At 42.0% G+C, this 22464-nt stretch overlaps 2 protein-coding genes across 5 annotated transcripts in view; one reads left to right on the forward strand and one right to left on the reverse strand.

Annotated features, from left to right (window-relative positions):
- The window catches only part of LOC119739634 (extensin-like), a 56695-nt gene extending 51297 nt beyond the window's left edge, over positions 1–5398 (forward strand). For all 4 annotated transcript variants that reach the window (XM_038214636.1, XM_038214637.1, XM_038214633.1 and 1 more), the window contains 4 exons: positions 107–207; positions 1853–1933; positions 3177–3329; positions 5022–5398. In XM_038214636.1, the coding sequence (XP_038070564.1) occupies positions 107–207; positions 1853–1933; positions 3177–3329; positions 5022–5132 (446 nt within the window). In that variant the 3' untranslated portion in view covers positions 5133–5398. The remainder of the gene's footprint in view (positions 1–106; positions 208–1852; positions 1934–3176; positions 3330–5021) is intronic.
- A 5622-nt stretch (positions 5399–11020) lies between these two features.
- On the reverse strand, positions 11021–14348 carry LOC119740039 (metabotropic glutamate receptor-like). The gene is made up of 2 exons (XM_038215237.1): positions 12339–14348; positions 11021–11747 (listed from the first exon to the last, which is right to left on the reverse strand). Exons 1-2 carry the CDS (start codon positions 14346–14348, stop codon positions 11250–11252), a joined length of 2508 nt encoding a protein of 835 aa, XP_038071165.1. The 3' UTR covers positions 11021–11249.
- Between the last annotated feature and the right edge of the window lie 8116 nt (positions 14349–22464).

The following is a 22464-nucleotide window of genomic DNA, read 5'->3' on the forward strand; positions in this document are numbered from 1 at the left end:
AAAACAACTTTTGCCAGTTTGTCCGGGGCTCGTAGGAGCAGGACTCATTTTTGTTTCAAACTCAATTTCACTCTGAAGCACCTGTTGTTTCAATTTGCCCCAATAGCACACAGCAGCAGGGTGCCAGACCTTCCTAAGCAGATACCCGCAGAGGCGCCACCAGCTCCCCCTCCTGACCCAAGAACCATGCCTCAACCTCCCACGAGGGTAAGACGATGTTCATGGAATTGTTGATGGCTAGATCAAAAGTGTGCGCAGTAATGGTTTGTGTTACGATTATGGATATTCACGAGCACAATCTTAGGGACCGTTAGAAGTGATGGGAAGACATATTATCTGTAGCAAAGCCAGACATTTCTCGGGGGGGGGGGGGGGGGGGATGACAAAACAAGTTCAATATTAGGACCGTGTTGATGGTTGCAACCACTCCTGCATAATGTGCGCAAGTGGGCCGTGTCCGGAGCACATTCAGCTTATTGATCATTATGCGCATTTACCCCCCTCCCCCACCACTTTTTTTTTGGGGGGGGGGGTTGGGGATTTCAGTAGTGGGGTCAGTAGGTTCGCTCATACCCCCCACCCTGCAAACAGGACGCTGGGATACCCTGATGAATTCGCGCTCTGATTGGTTGGATTTTGCGAGACCTGTGACATGCGCATCATCACAGTCATGACTCTGCAATCTTTGAAACGGCCATTAAGACTGATTCCTTACTCTTTTATTCCAGTTTAGCGATGATTTTTTTTTCGTTGAAAGGCGTAATAATGTAGGAAATTCTGTAAAACTTATCTGTGTTGTAAATTTACAATTCCCGTCACTTGCTCAGGCTCCGTGTCGAATCACGAACGGTCGGATTGCATTATGCGACGCTCAAAATTGTGTCCACATGGTCCCTTATTCATGAGTCGGCCATATTGAATTGAAAGTGAGGTAAAATCTTAATTTTTGGAACTTGCGAAGAGAAATGAAAGCAGTTAATTAATTCCAGTCTGCTTCCTATCAATGAACAATTTCAAATTTGTAATTAAAAATTCCCTAATGTTTAAAGCCAGATTCATAAATACCTCAGACAGTTTAGCTATTCCTATTGGTCGAGAGCCCGTCACGTGGCCGGTCTTAAATGGATGATAAAGACATGGCTAGCTGGTCTTAAACACTTTTCCAGTGTCACAATAAAATGTGGACTCCTAAAAATCCAGTGCCTCTTACCGTTTCATTGGTTGAACGTTCACAATCCTCACGTAGGCATGCGCAACACTACAAGCGAGTCAGAATTTTATAGTTCTAAATTCAAAACGCAACGCCCCAGGTGCGTTCTGCGTGACATCGCGCAGAACATGTTACGCGCGCGTCAATCTCCATAAAAGGGTTGTTTACATCTTACTCGCCAGCTGAACACTCCATTATTTTGCTAGAGGGATGTTTCAAAAAGCATGAAGTGAACTTGTTGAACAAAATCGGGATTTTTTGAACGAATTATTTGATATTTTTTTACGGATAAGGTATTTATGAATGGGAATAAATATGTGCTCGGTCGGTATTTATCACTCTGTTTAATACCGCTTAGAGTCTGGGTGCTGATAATTACCCTCGCCTCGGGTAATTATCAGCACCCAGACTCTTAAGCGGTATTAAACGAGTGATAAAAACCTCCGGAGCACACATTTATTCCCTTATTAAAAAAAAAGAAGAGTCAATTAAGGCTGCATTGTGCCGGCATAAATAGTCTGCTGCCATCCCATTGAACAGTTAACATTTAATGAAATACGTTCAGGGAACGCGACAAAAATGGCCAACTCGTGAATAAGGCCCATGCCTTCTGTAACTGTAATTTTTTTTATTCCTGAACAGAATGAAATGACGGGCTTTCCATGGTATGATGCTGATCTAAGCCGTGACGAAGCAGTGCAGATCCTCAAACAAGCCAAAATGGTAACTAATAAACGACCTTAAGTTAAAAACTAATGGTTGATTGTGCTTGAAATGTGACATATCTTTCTTTTCTATGCAAATGGTAAAAGCTTCAAAACTTTTTTGCTCTTGGACCAACTTCACGCGAGTCGTGTTTAATCTTGTCTTCTAGGATTTGAAGACAAGTTGCTCTTGTTGGATTGGTCCAAGATTGGTCCACGCCAAGACTGATCCAATGAATCTCTAATTTCTTCGGGCCATGTTCCTGTAAGAGAACAAAAATCCTCTTTCAGGTTAATGAAATTACCAAACTAGTTAGCGACATTAAAAACCAACAGGTATGTCGTAGATAGAGCGCAGGGTTAAGAATTTATGAGGAAAATTTTGTGGGTTAAATGAAAATGAAACCAACAAACGCAACATGAAAATAAAGATGGCGAGCACCGCGACAGTACACGTTCTGTTAAAATCAAACATAGTAAAAAATTTCTCAGAAGCCAAAAATTTGAATTTGCTGATTAAGAGCACGCACAGTACATCTTTAAATACCCGCAGAATATAGTTCAGTTTGTTGGTGAGTTGGTGGGGGTAATTTAGACTGTAGCTGCCTAGGAATAAGTGGAGAATTCTTCAAATCGCCTTCAAACCAAACAAACAGTGTCCTTCAAATACATGGTACCACTTTTTCAAAAGGACTGTCACTCTCTTTACCAAAAAGACAATCCCAGAATGGAACCTCCTTAATCTTGAAACAAGAAGTGCACCGGGTGTCAATACATTCAAAAGTAGGATAGACTCCAACAACCTAAGAAATCTCACTGCTATTAGCCCATCTCATAAATTACTTTGGGACTTGCACACGACCCGACCAACGTATGTGACAACCAGAAGATGGTGTCTGAAACAGAATGTGATATTAACCCTAACTCCCAGCCTAATTTACTAGGAACCGTACCCATTCAGGCAAATTCCAACACCCACATGGGAAATTGTACACACACACTGTTGGACTTCGTTTCTGGAGGTATGCCAAACCCAATGTAAAAGACCATCAGTTTAGGGGTACTATCCCAACAGATTTAAACAAAACCTGCTGTTGAATTTTGATTGGTTGAGTTCGGTTAGGGTTAAAGAGGCAGTAACTTGAGGTTCATGCGGAGGTTCACCGAGGTTGTTAAACATTTTTATGGAGTACCTCAGAGGTAACCCAAAGTTTTGCCTTTTCCTCGTACAAAATTCATCTTTTGGTATTTTTTTCTGTCAGGATGGTGCATTTGTTGTCCGGAACAGTACCAAAGGAGGAGACAACATCCCCTACTCGCTGTCTCTCTGGTTCAACAACAAAGTCAGGAACCTACACATCCGACTGCGGGACGACGGCAAGTACGCTCTGGGCACCTACAAGGACAACGAACAGGTGAGATAGCCAGAGGTGACTGGTTTGGCAAGCTGATAGATCTCTCTCAAAGATGGCCGTCTCTGTATGAGAACTCCAACTGCGTATTTTATGCAACCAAGCACACATTGGGCAGTGTTGAAATGTTCCAAATACGCGGGCTTGTTGCTTGAAATGTGTTCGAAAGACGACGCAGCCGATGCGCGTTATGCAAGTTGACGCTCAAAATGCCAATGCATGTTGCTAGTCTTTACAAAATGACGTCATTTGATTGAGACCTATGGTGACGTGGTTTGTCAAAACCAGAGGTTTCTGGGTAGGGTTGCACCACGGAACCGGGTAATGTTATTATTATTTTTCTATTTCTGGTAATGAAACCAAGGAATCCTCAAAAGCGCCCTTGGCACTGTAGCTCACAAGCCTGAAGAAACCTGTAAAGAGAAGACAATGAGAAGAAGTTACAGTTTCAAAGGTGGGAGGAAAGCCCGTGAAAAATATTCTGAGTAAAACCCACGGAATCAGGTGGGGACTGAAAACCACATCCACATGTGTACCAGGGCAGGAATCGAACCCGGGCCATAGAGGTGGAAGGCGAGGAAAGAAACCAGTCCAGTTCCCAACCATTGATGTCGGGAACCATTCCAGATTGTGGGAGCAGAAACAAAATACCCAAAACCAACTGTTACTTTGTTACCAACTGTTACTTAGTAACTTCTCAGACGATGAAAAGGAAAGGTTTGAAAGTCATTTGTGTGGAAATTTCAAAATGAAAACTGGGCTACATGGGAAAACAAAACATCTTTCACGTTTATGACCCTCGCGAAAGCTGCAGTTTACACCGTAAGTCTATAAAGCTCACTGTACACACCTGTACCTTTCTGTACTGACGCACCGATGTGGTAGTATTATCGTGCAGACCTTTACGAACAATCTGAACAGCATCTTCCGCGAATTGAACTTTAGAGTGCACCACTTACATTCAGTACAGTTCCGTGGGTACCAAACTGTAAACAGCTACAAGTACCAGGTTCCCACACTAACCCTAGACACGCACCCCTACCTGTCCTCTGATTGACCTGTGATTACAGAGGGACCCCTTTCCATTGTTTTAACCTGTTAAAGGGAAGATACAACATTTGCAAACTTCAAAAAACGAAATGATCAAATAATCACGAAATATCTTACAGGATTGTTAGGGAATGACAGTCTAAAGCATCCTGTAAAGTTGGGGCTCCTGGTGTACTGACATATTCAAGAAAAACTGCATTTTTCCAACACTGGTCGGCCGACCAGCGTTGGAAAAAACTGGCTTTTTTTTTCAAAAAGTGCTCCGAATTTTTCATATTTAGTTCGTCTGTAGTTTTTTGCAATTGATTACACACATGTGAAGACTACAAGCCTGCTAGACTGATTCTCAGACCTTACAATTACCCAAAGTCTATAAATTGCTCCGTTTCATCTTAAGTGGCGTCAGGGAACCAGACTACAAAAATATGATTGTTTTTTTTTGGTTTTTCCAGCTTCTACGAACCCAAAACGTGAAACCAGTCAGTGTTACAATATTTGCTATAACATACTAATCATCCAAATCCACTTGTTTCTGAAAATTGCAGCAAAAGCAAATGTTGTACATTCCCTTTAACATCTTTGGTTCTTGCTATAACAAACTGACAGAAGTCTGCTTGACTGTCTTTTCCTTCCCGACTGATACAGGTTTTTGACACGGCAGTACTTCTTATCCAGCACCACATGACCAGTCCTCTAATCTTGGCCGGAGACGCGGGCAAGACTTGCCTGAAGGTGGCAGCGCCAAACTTCCGCTGATAGCGCTAATGGGTTTTTTTGTGGGCGCACTCCTTGATCGGCAGAAGCAGCAGCTTTTGTTTTTCAAGGCCGCGCCCAAGTCTCTTGTCAAGAGCTATTTGTCTCGGTCTTTGACAAATTACAATGACCTGAGGAAATGCTGAGGGTTGATGGAGCCGTCGCCCTGGAAGCCGGCTTCAGGCATGGCCTAACTTCCCGTTGAGCCACCTCACAACTCCAGTGATTGGTTCAAAGTCAGCTTTTTCTGCCCACAAAATTGACTATGCAGGTCAAAATTGACTATGCAGGTCATTTTTGTCAATGCAATTTCTCGTCTGTGTGTGTTTCTAATTTTATCCTCTACTTACACATGTGTGAGGGTCCTACTTTGAAAACTTGTTACGTCCAGTGAAATTATATTTACAGGATTTTTTGTTTGTTTTACAATATTTCTCAACATATTCATGATGATATGATCAAATTTTGTGTATTATATTTTATCTTTTAGTTATATTCTGTTTTTTAAGATTTGTTTTTTATATATTTGAAAAGGATATGGGAACTGTTTAGAAAGAAGGGAAAAAAAGCTGTGCGGATTATATAAGTATTTTTGCAACACGTTTTATTTTGTGTAGTGTGATACTTCCATGAAGTTTGGGCATGGCGTGATGCTCAGTTGAGATTGTGTACAGTAAAAGCAAAGCACAGTATGCTTATATTCACTTTTAAAAAAAAAGATCAAACTAAAATTTGTTTGCTTTCGTACAAAGTACATGTATGCCATTGTTACACCTTATGTTATGTACTTCAGTGAAGAGCGTATACCATCATTAAAGTTGCATTCCCCTGTGCTTTTTCTCTTCTCTTCAATTTTCACCTCGAGAAATATACCTTTTTAAGAATTCTAGCAAGACAAAAGTAATTCACTTTTAAATAAGACATCGATCGGAAAACCTATTTGCCACGTTTAGTTGTTGTTAGTTATTACTTAACAGATTTCCTGATGACCGTGATTCCTTTGCCGCGCGGCGGCCTGACAATAATTCCATTCTTGCGAGGTAGGCTGGTTCCCGCCCTGAATTAGTATCGATAATGTATGAAATGGGAGCCAGTCTGCTCGCACGGCAAACCCGTTTTTCAGATTTGTTTGGAAGGGGGGGGGGGTTAGGAAAAAGCGTAGGGAGTCTTGCCGAGTGAAGTTATTGTACGTGGGGGGAAAAATTAGCTTTTCCTTTGCTTTATTGCGTGAAAACTGTAGTTTTTGCTAGAGCTTCAAATAACGCCCTAGATAGATAGAAATTGGCCTGTTAACCCTAACTCCCTAGGAGTGTGCAAAATCATATTAAAATTGGAGGTGTCGGGACGGTTAGGGATAGCATTTTGTTCGCGTGTCCAAGATGGCCAATCTAGTGTCCTCGTTGCGCCAATATCACTAACTGACTCATTCTGACCGACTCATTGACTGACTGTCACTTGTGACTTTGGTTTGGTTGGTCTGTGACCAGACTCAGACCTTGAGTGCTGAAAAACATGCAAAACGAAATCAGGCCAACTTTAATCAATCTTTAGTCAGCAAAATTCTCCAAAATTTTCATTGGGCATAGAAAAGTTCCTCAGTATTTCACCAACCAAGTTTGAAGAATCAATTCAATTTTTAAAGGAGACTTTTTTGTTCAATATTTTGCACATGAGAGAGAAGTGGAGTGATTTCAAAGGGAGGCTAAAGACTAGACTGGTACATGCCAAGCCATTGTCCAACTGTTTGAAAAGACTGACCTCTTCATTCATTATCATTAGTCTGGTTGCTGACTATGGAGAAATGGGTAGCAACAGAGACTAGTACCAGACATGCCAGATGTTTCTTTTGGCACAATTGATTGATGCAGTCCTGAAGGGTTGTTGGTTTAGGTGCCAGTCTTTTTTCTTGTACGGCATTTTTTTCAACGGGGACTCTCATACACAGTATTGAGAGTCCCAAATTTCGGACTAGTCTGTGACCATTTTAACCGGACTTGCCAATTCTTGTTTCATACAAGATTTTATTTCTTGATGTTTTTGAGGGGGAAAATTGAGTCGTTGCTGGTGGATTTTGTTCTTGGCCTACAAAGTTTCCAGCAGAACGTGGGAACGAAAGTTGAAGCTGCTGATGCAGTTATACTTTCAAACTGTTTTTTTCCCCAATAGAATGTTTGGTTCCTAACTATAAGCCACATAATTTGGTTCCTAACTATACATGTAAGCCACATAATTAAGTTTAATGTCTTTCTTTTTCAATATTGTACATATTTAAGTCTTTTGTTTCCGTGTTGCTGCATTATATTCGGAGTTGATCATGTAAAACGTGATTGTGAATGTTGTCAGACGAAATCTATAGAAGTGTCAAGTGAGTTGCCTCACTATTTTAAGGGTTTTTTTTCAAAATGGTGTGGTTTAAGTTTTTAAAAAAAAGTACTTATGACTTTTTCCCCAAGATTAATTTTAAAAAAGGTACTTAAATCACTCGTTGCCTTTCGGTATTTGAAAGGTGGCTCAGATAATACTTCTGCAAAACATCCGATTTGATGATCAGCTGGTCTCGTTTCTGAACCAAATGTTATATACATCAGCATTAATTAATTGCCAAATCATTAACTATTTTTGATAAGAGAGACGTTTTTTTGGAATTGAAAATGATGTACATAGAATCCTCGTGTATGAGATATAGCAAATTTTATATGAAAGTCTCTGTACAAAATGTTTGTCATGTCTGGGAAAAAAATGTGTAAATAAGACAAATAAGAGAAAAAAAATACAACAGGCGAGTGTAGTATCGTATCAGATGGTTAAGAATTCATTCTGTGTGACATTCAAATCATGTTTTATACGTACATGTATTTGTGAAATGTCCACTTTGTGAACTTATATGGAGCTATAAAGAGTCCGTGGTTTCATGTCAACGTTTCAGTCTTTTTGGTCCGATCATCTTTGGAGAATGGATATTTTGTGCATTCCTGCTCTTCCAAGCGAATTTTTATACACAGTTTTGCAAGGGGGTGGTTACTGCCATGCCGCATCAAAGTAACTGCAGCGGCAGCACGTGATGAGTTTTGTAGACAAGGATATGAAAAAGTCTGTTCGATGTACCGACTACTGACACGTCAGCAAAGGAAAAGTAAAGTGTGTGCAAGTAATAATTATTTTGTCATGTTTTTGTGTAGCAATGCTGCTATAGATACTTAACTGAATACTGGGATTGTTTTGCCATGATGACATGTAAACTTTACTGTAAATAGAAGTCATAATTTCAAGGCAACTCGTATTATACGTATGTACATGTAACAGCACTTGTAAACTTATCTCAGTGTAAATAAATGGAACCAAATCCTGGGGCCTAAATTGAACAAAATTAGCGCTCCGTACCGTTCCTTCTCTTAGTTAATTGATCAACAAGTGTGCAGTGTTATTTTGTCACGTTTTGCGGCGAACCTGACGACGGCCAGAGCAGGCTGTTCGGAACGTTCAGTCCCTCCGGTTCTTTTCAGAACCACACACTCACAAAAGAGATTGATTCACATGGTGTCACCGCAAACTTATATTGTCTTAGAACCTGAACTTGCCAACGTGTTTTTGAGTTGCTGAAAAAAATATTTACCCGTCAGTTTTTAGCAGATACGGCATGACTTTGCTCTCTACGTTTTAAGTCGATTTGTATACAACGGACGAGTTGCCGAACGGTCGAGTTAGCTTTAGTCGAGATGGCAAACGGCCAACCCGGTCATTATATCACGCTTTGTGTGCTAAGCACACAAATTTGATTAGCACAAAATAAGTCTGGCTTATAAAAGCAGGCTACCAACCAAAACTCCATGTGATTTTCATGCTAAGCAAACAACAGCTGAATACTAATCGCGAGCAATAAACATCAAATAACCCAAAAATGTAATAACAAACTCTCCGTGTAGGCAATATACTATTAGTGTAGTTCGTAACATTTGGAATTACTCCAACATTTTGTTGGTCATTTAAAAAAAATATTCTACACCTTCCTTTCATCTACAAACCTCGTATTTAATAGAAACATGATCATACCACAGTTTAGCATTTGTTTTTAATCAGAGAGTTCTAAATTACAGAATTCATAGAAACGACCCAAAAATCCACAAATTTAATAAAAGAGAATTGAATTAGGCAACATTCACGGACATTTATCAAATAAACGTGTTTTTATCAGACACAATTAAGGTCAATCCTACCACAGTTAATCTTTTTTATTAGAGCGCGAGAGTTCTAAATTACATCGGATAAAAACGACCGAAAAATACACAAATTTAATAAAAGAGAATTGAATGCAAGATTAAGAACGGAAATATATCAAATAAAGTTGTATTCAACAGACGCAAGTCAATCATACCACAATCAAGCATTTGTTTGTGATCAAAGTGCATCCTTAAATAAAAGAGAATTAAAGGCAAGAATAAAGAACGGTCATTTTTTTTCAAATCAAGTTGTATTCCACAGACACAAGGTCAATCATACCACAGTTAAGCATTATTTGTGTGATCAGAAAGCATCCACAAATTAAATAAAAAGAGAATTGAAGGCATGATTAAACGGAAATTAATCTAATAAACTTGTGTTTGACAGTCAAGATTGATCAAAAACCTCGTTTGAAGTTGTTTGTGATGAGTTCTTATTGTACTTTTAGGCCTACGGACACGTCCAAAACCACTGCAGATTTAATCACAGAGGATTGAATGCAACAGTAAACGGACTTTTATCAAATAAACTCGCTTTTGACAGAGACGAGATCGATCGTAACTGCGTAAAATGAGCAGAATTGGGGCGAGCAGGTTTTTGTAATGCGAGATCACACTGCGCGAGTTGTATATCGTCCATTAAGAATCAAGATTGACGGCTTCAAAAACTGCCAGTCTAAAAAGAACCATGGAGCAAAATTGTCCTTTCATTCAAAATCAATCAAGTGACTGTTTTCAACAATTAAGAGCTCCCAGCCTACATAAATAAAGCAGGATTGGTTGGCTGTGACTTTATGTATACTCGATACAGCTATGTGGCTTTATGGCTTTGACTGTGTAGGTGATTGATAATTAGCCAGCTGTGCCTACCTCTTGCCTGCTCTTGTCTGTTGACTGAATTGGACTAGTGTGAGTGCTTTCTTGAAATATGATCTGACTGTTGGTGACTGGCCTGTGTAAAAGGCATGGCAGGGGAAGTGGATGGAAAGTTCGACTGTCTATGACTGTTCAAACAGTAGGAGGGTTAATACATGCAGTGTATGATCGCATTCAATGGGCAACATTCGTATAAATAATACACTCAGAAGAATATTTTCTATTTATTCACGTAAAATTGTGTTAAATGTGACCAAAACAAGAGCACTGCATGGGATTGTGCTTACGTGAAAAATTCTGGACTGAGATTAAATTTAAACTAGGACGGTTGCAGGGACTTTTTATTGGGTCAGCACTGGTAACCAGCATCAGCTGATTTGTAGTCAATGGGGGCCAATGTATCTTCTTCTTTTTTCTCGTTAAAGCAGTTGAATATTTCCATGTGTACCTTCAAAAACTGATTTTCGATCTTCATATTGTTAGATTATGGCTTTTTCGAGGCATTTGGTTTTTATGCTAATATGACTATCGTGAGCACATCGGGGTGTCATATCGGGCGGAAGCCTCAGTTTAGCATCAACATCTACAATTATTCTTTTCTTTTTTAGGTGCAGTAGACTTTCTGGGGGGTTTTGTGTTTTGTTGTTGATGGGAGGTATATAGGTATTCTGTCAGCAAGCGTTATGCACAAACGTTTCAACAAGCTACTTCTTTTGATGTAGTTTGTGAACCCCCGACTGTCGATTGCAAAAACGAGTCCCACATACAAAAGTGGCATGAAGTTGACCCCCCCCCCCCCTTAATGTTGTCGGAGAATTCCTAACTGTACATTGTGGGTGTTGTAATTTTGCCTTACAGTCAGGCAAGTCAGCGCTCTCTGCACCAATATATCAGTATCAATCACAATCATAATCATAATTGTGATCGTTTGTTCTGGTATTATAGGAACTCCTGTAAGTTGCAGGCTAAAAGGGACACTGAATGAAGATCGAGTGACCAAAAATCACCTCGCAGGCTGATCCGAGGCTCAGTTAGCCTTGGGTAAGGCATTCCTCTGTTGTGCTGGTGATGGTGACGCAGCTGAAACATTGTCGGCCGAAACCACCCCGCTACTCCTCCACTCGCAAACCTGGACGTCCACCCCGAAACGAACGGCGTACAATTTGGGCAGATAGACACAGGACAGCGTCAGGAAGGAGTTGAGCAGTATGGCAACGCACAGCGTGGCTACCTTCTGCAGAACGGTAGCCGCCGTGATGTAGACGGGCACGGCCGCCATGCCGAAGACCAGCGTGGAGTACACACTGATGGCGATGAATTTGGACTCGTTGTAGTTGCTGGGTACCTTGCGCGCCTTGAAGGCGTAGTAGCAGCAGGCTAGGACCAACAGCAGGTTGCAAAGAGTGGATACCATTGAGCCGTAGCCGAACGCACAGTAGGCCTCGATGTAGCCGGTCGGAGGGCTGAAATATAACTTGGCTGGGACTGTTGGACTAATAAGAGTCCCAGAGATGCAGATCACCATCTGGTAAAATGAAAGAAAGGGAGCACTCAACTGAAATGAAGGGGAAAAAATCACTATTGTTTAACTACGATTGACAGCTGCTTCAGTAATAATAATATCAGGAAAACTAGCGTTGGTGTGTTCGTGGTTTTGAATTGAATTGATAAATTTCTAGCATGACATTAGTTATGAGCTTTCCAATGAGACACAGCTCGAAAAAAAATCGGCCCATGTCAAGTAATTAATCAATTACAGGCAATTGATCAAAACCCAGGCAATTGGTTTTCCCCCTAGTACTGAGGCTTGGCGTACGTACCGTATAGTTCATTCAAAGATGAACAGGAATAGTTAATCACAAGCAAGTGCGTCCAGCAGTGCAGTGTGGTTTATTTGGATCTGCTCATCCGTTCAGTATGCCCCGGTGCTCGTCATCTTTCAAATTGAGGGCCGGCGCGGCCTCATCATTTTGCCGTCCCACTATACCATTTTTTGAAAAGATGTGGTACCCAAAAAGGTAGACTCGATACACGAGGAGAATACCTTATCCCAGTCTTCAATTTAGGCTTTAGACAGGGATCGGATGTAGGGTGAAAAATCATAGGTCTCACTCACCATTAGCAGAGTAGCGATAAGTGCAAACGCAAGCTGGGCACGAGGACCGGTGAACGGAGGGCGCTTGTTGGATTTCCTCCCGGCTTCGAAGATCCTGTAGATCCGGTTGACCTTCAGCAGAGTCGGTGCGTACGTCAGGGTGAAACACAAGGCGACGATGACCTCCGAGGCACTACACGAGACTGTCGTTATCGGAGCAAGGAGCGTGACAGGAGTAAGAAAGGCTAAAGTGAGCCCCAAGATAATGATGCTGCTCAGCTCACGACTGGCGGCTTTGATCAGCACGTGGTGCCGGTAGTGGAAGAGCCCCAGCGCTGCAAGAAGGGATAGGACCAGTCCGAGGCCGGAAAGGGCCAAGATGACAATAACCATTGGCTCGCTCCACTTCGGAGGCGTCGGAACAATGAGCTGGCAGTGTCTAAAGCTCTGGTCGGGCCACTCATCCCTCTGACACGACATGCACGAGTTGCCGCTGACGATGGCATTAGCAGGGCATCTCCGGCAGCCGTAGCAGCATTTCTCTTCCAATGGATTCTCTATGAAACCAGCTGGACACACCTCTCGACACAATGAAACTGGTGGGTCTGGCGAGTCCCGATACCACTGCAAAGCAGTTGCGTTCAGCTGAAGGGGATTCTCTGCTGATGAGCTCCATTGCCCAACTTTAGTTGCTGTAAAGGTGTGGTCGTGAATCTGAAAGTTCAGTATTTTGTAATTCCCGCCAGGATCACCGTTGCTGTCGAATCTGTACTGCCCAGCCAATCCTGCAAACGTGGCGTTTAGCAGGTAAGGAAAGAAATCCTGGCCTGTGATAGTGTGAATTGTCGAATTGCAGTCAGTGTAATTAGCACAAAGATCGTTCAACAAATCATGAAGGGCATACGAGAACGCGTAAACGGCATCCACCACATGGTGATCATTTGCACTAATAGGGAGTGGACATTCCGTAAGATCGGAGCAATTGCGCTCGGCCTTCCACTGGGCTAACCACGGTTGTCCGAGTTCGATCGTCTGCAAGAATCGGTCGTAGTTGAAACCTGGAATGTTCACGTACCTTATCTGGACGAAAAGGCTACCCTGTAACGTTGGTAGCTCGACATTGTACCTTGCTAGCGCATCGGGCAATGCCCAGGCATCGCTACCCACAAAGGTGATGTGGGGTAGAGTTCCAACGTCGCTTATTGTCGTCAAGATGCCACTCGCTGTCACGACATCCATGAACATGATAACGACCCTGGCTTTGGGGAAGCTGGACAATCTGCCCACAGCGTCCCGAAGCTCGGCATCTGTTGCTTGAGACTGTACCGAGACCGAGAACGCGATACATATGTCGTGCTTTTCCGCGAGGTGGAGCAGGCTTTGGGCGCCGTGAACACCGTAGGAGTTCAGCTGGAAATACAGACCGACGTACTTCCAACCAAATCGTAGAAGAATATCGGCAATTGCCGCGGCTTGGAGACTATCTGGAGGGACCGTGCGGAGAAAATAGGGGAACCGGGGCTTGTCGCTGAGTTCGTTGCTTGTTGCGAATGGAGAGATGACAGGGATGCGATACAGGCTGGCGGCCTGCGCCGTCGTTATTGTAGTTGCACTCGTTTGAGTTCCTATGATGCAGAAAAGATTTCCGTACTCTGCTGGGCTGATCTTGGTGAACTCAACATCCTCCTGGGGTCTCTCGGATGTGCTTGCCAGGCTGAGCGCGGTCCACATCGACAGGGTCTCCGAGTAGCAGTTGTCGCGAATGTCGTAGCCGATGGTGATATTCGGCAAGAGATCGGTGCGATTGTTGATCTCTTCGATGGCGAACAGCAGAATCGCAGACAGTTCGATCCCCCAGTCGTACAGTTTGCCACTGCACAGAGGTCCGGAGGACCGGCCGTGAATCGGTAAGCTTGCCCCTAAGATAACATGCCCGGGCCTGGTCATGCTGGCGTGTGCTGCACTCGGGATGATGCCGGTGATCGCCGGCCTCGGAACCACCAGCAATAGTACTAGCCAGCGAAAAATCATCTTGCCGCTGCTAAAATCACAAAGCATGTACGTCCGGATGTCAGAAGTATTATTCTAGTGACTGCCCACGTGAATGTGGGAGAACAACCAAAGCATCCTGTTTAAATACGACACCTCCTATAAATTTGGTTACAAAAATATAGCAAGAGGGCACAGGTAGTTTCTCAAATAATGCCTGCCGTAAAAAGTAATGTCAGCGTCTTCCGATAACATTCCGATAACAACCTGTGTAGGTTGGTCAACGGGTAACCACGAGGCGGCGGCTACTCTTTGTAAGCACGAATCGTCGCTCGAGGTACTTGCACGTGAATGCTCAGAGAACCCTGCCTGCATTTTAATGATTGTTTCTTGACGTTTCAACCCACCGATGCGTTACTCGCTAGTTTATTAAATTACGAGATTGCACGCTCGTCCGTTCGCTTGTACACCCACCCATAATGAAAAGTTTTGGACATTTGCTCATCGCAACACTGCGTGTACACGCTCAGTATGTGTGCGCGTGCGTTGTTGAGACACCAAAACAGGCATATCTTTAAAACTGGGCAACGTACAAATCTGGGGTGATCAGAACATGAAAGAAGACATCTTCAGCTTTCTATAGGGATGAAATTTGTCAATGACAATGCTTGGCACATAACGACCATTTTAGTTTGAAAAGACACATCCACGCTTTGTGCTCCCATTCAATAGTGCACATCCACGAAGCGTAAACTAGTTTTTTAGCACGCATGTCCGTGTGTTTTTTACCACAGCGTCAAAACGAAAAATTCAACAACCTTGGGGTGACGACATTCATAAAGTTGATAAAATTCTCTAAATGCTGATATAAGAAACATGCTAATTGGACAATAAATTCCGACGACCATTTTGGCTTGAAACAAGTATAGCCCGTCAGTGTTTTGATTAGTTAGCCCATGGTTAGCCCACAGTTTAGCCACCCACACACGCGCGCGCGCGTATTATATACATTGTATATAAATGCACGTGCCTATTGTGTAACGTGTGTTCTGTAGTTTGTGTATGCAGAACCACGCGTATTTGAGCTTATGTCCGTTTGCCTATATCAACTTTTCATTATGTGCAAACAGGGCGCGCTGGGAATGGCTGATGCCGCTTAATTCACGGAATCTTGTGAAGGAAGTACGGATGGCATTATGGGTAACTTATCATGACCTTCGCATGCAGCTAGCGCGCTACGTGTGATAAACAGTAGCTGCGCTGCATGTACGTCACAGGTCACGCAAAATCTATCCAATGACAGCTAGAAGAGATCAACCCTTCCCAGTACTGAGCGAAGCCCGCCGGCAGATTGCGCATGACCAAAAAAGGCGCAGGCTGAAACTCTATATCAAAGGAGACCTTTTGAGGGAACGCGCTCTTTTTGGCTCGAAGCGCGTTTACCACGAAATGACATTAGTTGAACAGATCGTTCAAAAGAAAGAGGTCTGGATGTTCACACAACATGTACAGTTTTGCTGTTTAGTGAATTGTCACACATAATGTTACATTTTGCTCAAATGGTTTTTTTTTCACTGCTCGAATGTAAGAGAACCGTTGTAAGCGCCGGATTGGAGTGGAATGGGTTTTCAACGTTTTTTTTCTGTAAACGAAGACGTGGATTTCTGTGAACCAGACTTTTGAAATATTACACAACATTTTGACTGTGTCCGGACGAAAGTGTACCTTTAAAGATATCTTCTATTTCGAGTTTCACTTATCCCCGAATTTTTCTTTAAATTATTTAAATTCTTTAAATTATTCACTTTTAAATAGACATTGACTACAAAAATAGCAAAACAACGGGCCTTCACAATAAATACGGCACTGCCGCGAAGACGCACGTACGTAAACAAAAGGCGGAAAATCGTATCGAACCAATTTTGTTTTTGTATCGTCACACAATAGCTACAGCTTCAGCTCTCACAAAGGGACTGTTTCTTATTCTCAATTCGAAATAATCTGCCTTGAATACATCAAAGAGATAGGGGAGAGGTCATGCGAAAGATTACTCTTTGCATTCGTGCGTGAAGCGAAGCAGCATGATAGAACGCATCCTCGGTTATCATGTTTTACAGTCCACGGCACACGTGGCTTTGAGAATATGGGTCAGGCCAAGAAGAGAAAGGAAAATACTCCCTCTCACAAGATAAAAGAGGTAGCACAAACGATAGATAAACAAAATGCAGCTATCCATTAACGTCCGTGTTTCCAATTCGACCCAAACGATCTATTGAAAATGTCATAGATTTTACTCAAACAATACTAGTGCAGTATTCTTCAAATAGTGGATGCATTCATTACTTATTGCAGAACAAACTGCTGTGTATAAAGAGGCACGAGACGTGTAGTGAAATACAGATACCAACAATATAGAGCGCGCAGGTTGACCTTAAAAACCTTCGAGACGTTACGGGAAAACAGTACATCTGAAGGAGCATTTCTGACCTGACAAAGTTAATGGCAATAGATGGACTTTGTAACATGCAATAAATAATTGAAAATATTGCGAATTAATGCCTATAATAAAATGGAAACCGTTGGCTTCAATTTCTGTTTTTTTCCGCAGGTACCCCCCCCCCCCCCAATGGAAACTATAACGATGATAACGTTAATCACATCAATCAGTAACTTGGTTCGTGTCTGATGATATGTTAGAAACCTATATGGAACCATTATGGGTCGTAACGAGAGCAGGTTGCACCGAGATAAGGCTTACAAATGATAATTCAGTGATGCGAATGCAGCTCTGCAAATGAACCACACTATGCACTAGTCACACCCGATAGACCAATAAGTGCTATTCACATTATTTTTGACAAGCCTTATTTTGCCACGCCGAATTATGATGGATGTTATCGTTTGCCAGTCGTGAACAGAAACAAAAATCTCTATTTTGGCTGTCGAACAGGTTTTATAAATCAAAAAACATTATGGCGGCCTGAACTTCCCATCTTGACAAGATTTCTTTACAGGCAAAAATGACAGAGGTACAAGAAACAAACATGTAGAGACCCGCAAACATAGGGTTGGGATGAGAAACGCAAACGAGGTATTAAATAGAGGACAGACCAATGTTGGTGTCGATCAAATGGAAAGGAGTATGAACGAACGAAGGACGGAATAAATAGGGGAGGGCAGACCACGAGGATTGCTGGGGGGCAAACCAGTGTGGATGAAGATCATGACCATGGAATGCAGTGGAAAGACGAGCAAAGAACTAAAACAAGAACAAAACCGTAACGTTTTTCAATAATTGTGACTCTTTTCATGACTGAAGCACGTTTCCCCTACTTGTCGTTTTAATGTAGAAAATGAACCTGCATTAAAAATTCATTTAAAAGGCTTGTCCTGTTTTGACGCATTTGCACCCCATGGAAACCGTTTACAAGTGATGTAAGTCCATCACATGGCATGGATCTTTTGTTTTTAGCTTTCTGTGTGACTAATGAGATTTTTATGTAAACTCGATCGCGCAGATAATTCATGTCTACATACAATTAATTATGTTACTTACAATAACATGGGAACGTACACAACGTGGATTGACAACGAGTGGGCAAAAACAAATCATAGTAACGTACGATGTCGGGGAAGGGCTGAATAAAAATACAACGCTATTCCAATCAAAATATTGACAGATGAGTTGAATGTGGGTGACTCGTTTGATGAACACATGGAAGAAGAAAAAAAGCTGTAAAAAATGGCAGAGGACCGCCCATCATCAAATCAGATGTGGAAAGTGCAATTGCAATTGAAGATGAATTGCAATTGCAATTTTCATCTTCCTTCCATGGAAGATGAAAACCATGAAAACAGCTTGGTTGTTTGATGAAATTTATCTGTTGTGTGCACGTATATTGAAACCTAACTTGAACGACTTCGGTCTAGATTGTGCATCAACGTTTCTGATGGGACCGGGGACACAATGAATTAGATGATCTTAACAAAATCAGTTTTGATTGGTCTGCTCCAATTGAAAGGCAGTGTAGGGCTGTGACTCCACGTAACCAAGTTATTTCTCAAAAATGTAACGAATTTTTTTACAGAAACACAAAGTCAACGAAAACTAATTCAGCCTTTTCAGACAGGGCGGCGGCACAATTGGTGCAGTGTTTTGCATTTTTGCTCATATATGCGGTAGAAAAAAAGTGAACTTACGAAAAGACGTCGCATGCTTTTAGGTCTGTGCATGCCGAGGCCTTTGACGAAATGTATAGGAAATTCCAGGACTGTGTGAAAGTGGAACAAAATACACTTTTGCTGGCTGAAAATCAAACGCACTTACCAAAAGAATTAGTGACAAAATAGACTTCATATACATAATTAACCCTCCGACGCAGAAAGCCCATTTAGTAACACCCTTACAGTAAGGGGTCCCCCGGGGACCCAAATATTTAGCGCCAAGGTTTGAGGCTACACAACACTGTATCCACATGAACACAATCTTGCCATGTCTGTAGACTAAGGAGGTGTATTTGTATACATAGTCTGTGGTCAAGCCGTGCACTGTCTACTCGCAAGTGACCTTGTTTTGTGCGCGTGTATATGGTGGGTCCCCGGATGGGCAGAAATTGCATCGGTCCTTAGCCCAGGTTGTCATGCTCAGATATGCCTGACCCGGGGTCACACACTAAAGGTGACTGCATATATCCGTAGAGGGTGTCTCTTGCTAGGATTAGATGGAAGATCACCAGAATTGGTTTGAATTTTTTTTTTAAATTAAGGTAATTAACCCAATTGGGTCCCCAAAAGGGCTAGATTCTGCGCCGGAGGGTTAAAAGACTAAGACCTGCAGTAATCTGTATAGCAAGAGCAGCATTTTTGCAGGGGGTTTATGCTGAAATATAGACAGGTTGGGTTTTTTCTGACACTTGACTATCGTAAAATCGGGGTCCGCTCATACATCCGACGCCTCATAGGTCCGACGTCTCATAAGTCCGAAATTTCGGACTTATGGGTGTAGGAAATTTTTGGGTGTATAGGAGCGGGGGGGGGGGGGGTATGAAACAAAACAAAACAGAGCGGGGGCCCGGGGAACCCCCCCCCCCCCCTCTAGATCTGCGCCTGTCAAGAGTAAACATACGTCAATTGGGACAGATCGGAACAAGTCGAGCAGTCCAAGTTTCTAGAGCTTGAATAAAAAAAAAGATTACATAGGCCTACAGCTTAAAAAGCCTATGACAATATGAAGCAATATAATCTGATTTTCTATCGAATAGCATTGCATGTTTATCATATTGCAATATGATAACATCCAATGCTTTTCGATAGAACATCAGATTATACATGGTCCACTGAACTAAGTGGAACAGAACATGAACAAAATATTGAAGCCCAACGAAATGCATTTAATGGATTTCCGGGCATTACATATGGACACACAGAAAGAAACGTGATATCACAAAGAGCGGCTTCTGGCTGTACCATCAAGATGAGACAATATTAAAGAGAAAATACAACATTTGCAAACATCAAAAAATAAAACTACCAAAATCATTTTGAAATACCTTGCTGGACTGTTATTGAATGACAGTGTAAAGCATCCTGTAAAATCATGGCAACTGGTATACTGTCATTTTTAAGAAAAGTGGTATTTTTTTTATCAATTTCCAACGCTGATCGGCCGATCAGCGTTGGAAACAACTGGCTTTTTTTCAAATACTGGCCCCAAATGACCATCGCACTTGTTTGCAATCGATTACACACCTATGAACGGTACAAGCCAGCTAGACTGGTTCCCTGACCTTACAATTCCCCAATGTATGTAAACTGCTCTGTTTCTTTTTAAATTGATTCAGGGAACCAGACTACAGGAAAATGATTGTTTTTCTTTGTTTTTATAGCATTTTTGAACCCAAAACCTCAAAAAAATCAGTGTAACTATATTTGCTATATATTTCCAACCCCCCAATTCCATCCATTTCTGAAAATTACAGCAAAAGCAAATGATGTATATTCCCTTTAACAATAATTTCGGCTTTGTCAAGAGACATGTCTTCCTGCCATTAAAAAACATTTCCTGAAAGGAGATGTGCCCATGGACGCCAGTGCATGGTCGGATTTATTTTGCGTAGGCCTATAGGCATAGTTTCACAATGAGCGTGCTTTACATAGAAAAAGCCCTTGAAATAGACTTTTGGAAGTTATATTTAGGCTGGTGGCGGCAGCTAACGACATTACATTCCATGAGAGTAGATGCAAACCATTCCTGCAGGAACATTAAAACATAAGAATGGGAAGGACGCATGATTCTTTCCTTAGATGGCTCACATAACTCATCCAATTACTGCAGGTGAGTCCCTTAGCGTTTCGCTAATCTGGAGAGACCCGCTCTGCGTAGGACCGTTTGCAAAAGCACAAAAAGAAATTGAAACCACTTACATGCAACTTCTTTAGGACAATTTGACCAATTACGTTTGTGCGAGTTATGTAGGATTTTTGAGAGCTTAAAAGGTGGATCAACGCGTCAGAGGGGGAGAACATATAAGAGCGTATCCCTTCCATTATATTTCCCGCATATTTCAAATTGTATGACAGATAAGTCCTTTATGTTGCCCGTTTTCGGGGATTACGGTCATGGATGGGAATGATGGTATTTAATATGAAGATATTCAATCTAACCTCCTTTTGTGATGACTGTCGGTGACATTAAAATATGACGCTTAGAAAAAGAAAAGAAAAACCCAAACGAATAATTTTATTCACCGGAATTGCAAATAACAAGTTTTTGTTGCACGCTTGCCATTGTCTGTTCGTGACAAGTGTCGTTGATATTTGCGATTAGAAAGTTCATGGTGAAGGAAGAATTTTTCTCTCGCTAAATGCTCTTCCCTTAATCAAATCAGCGCTCAGCATTCCTCAGGAATTATGGAACGCCACGAACCCATGGAGTCGACTGGTGATGCAGCTACCCAGACTTGTCTTGCTCAATCTGCCAAGCATACATGTACGAGGGTCCGCTCATAAGTCCGACGCCTCATAGGTCCGACGCTTCATAAGTCCGACGCCGTATAAGTCCGACGCCTCGTAGGTCCGACAAATTAAACGCCTCGTTTTTCCGACGTCGGATTTATGAGGCGTCGGACTTATGAGTTGTCGGACCTATGAGGCGGAATAAATCAATGTTATGTCTCATAAGTCCGACGCCTCATAAGTCTGAAATTTCGTACTTAAGAGGCGTCGGACCTATGAGGCGTCGGACTTCTGATACGGCCCCAGCGTACGCGCGCGTTTGTTCCACGTTTGTACATAGTCTATGTAGTCTGGTTCCCAGACCAAAAGATTTTGACTATTCCTGATGAATATCTTAGGTCCAGTAGCCTCCGGTAATACACTGTATTACAATTTACGTCACGTGACTAAAACGGGAGGAATTCCTCCTTTTTCCGAAAATGTCCTAAGTTTGCCGAATTCATTTCGTCGACAATCGGATAGTGCCCGAGTAAAGTTTCCGAGTATAATATACATTTAATAAACTGCTAATTGCTTATTATAAACTTAAAAAAACAAGTTGATTATTAATGTCCATTGCTTTTATTTAGAAAACTTGAAATTCAACGACGATTTTGTACTCGGATCGTATACGAGAGGCGAAATTTTTGCTGCGTCATGTACTAGTTTGAATTTGACGACAGTTACCGGCGTTTCCCAAAACTCGGCGTGGTCCCATTTGGCTCCGCCTGCTAACAGTGCTATTTTGTTTGTCTAACTTTGAAGATTCCAGGTCAAAATTAGTCAATGTTTTCTTACAGGAGTGTAAAACTGTATATCATAACTGTATGAAGCCAGTGACTTATTGTAAAAATTGGATCGGAACATTAAAACTGGCTTTAAGTGTCAAAGCGAATTCGGAAAGGAAGCCGAACTTTAAAAAGGGCCATCAATGTCGTCATGTTTATTTTTAGCCACGGAGGCTGTCTGACCTACAATTAAGGCGTGTGGACGTCGGGGGAAATTATCAGGTCGGGGAACCAGACTACAGTCTATGGAGATTAATTTTCGTTGTGATTTGGCTTCTACCCGTTTGGGTTGTTTTTTTGTCACTTCGATCGTTAAAAAGCTATAACCCACCGCAGCGATAAACCTCTGCCGCGAGAGGGCGCTATCACGACCAACC

Source organism: Patiria miniata, unplaced genomic scaffold, assembly GCF_015706575.1.
Source record: "Patiria miniata isolate m_02_andy unplaced genomic scaffold, ASM1570657v1 HiC_scaffold_4, whole genome shotgun sequence".
NCBI lineage: Eukaryota > Metazoa > Echinodermata > Asteroidea > Valvatida > Asterinidae > Patiria > Patiria miniata.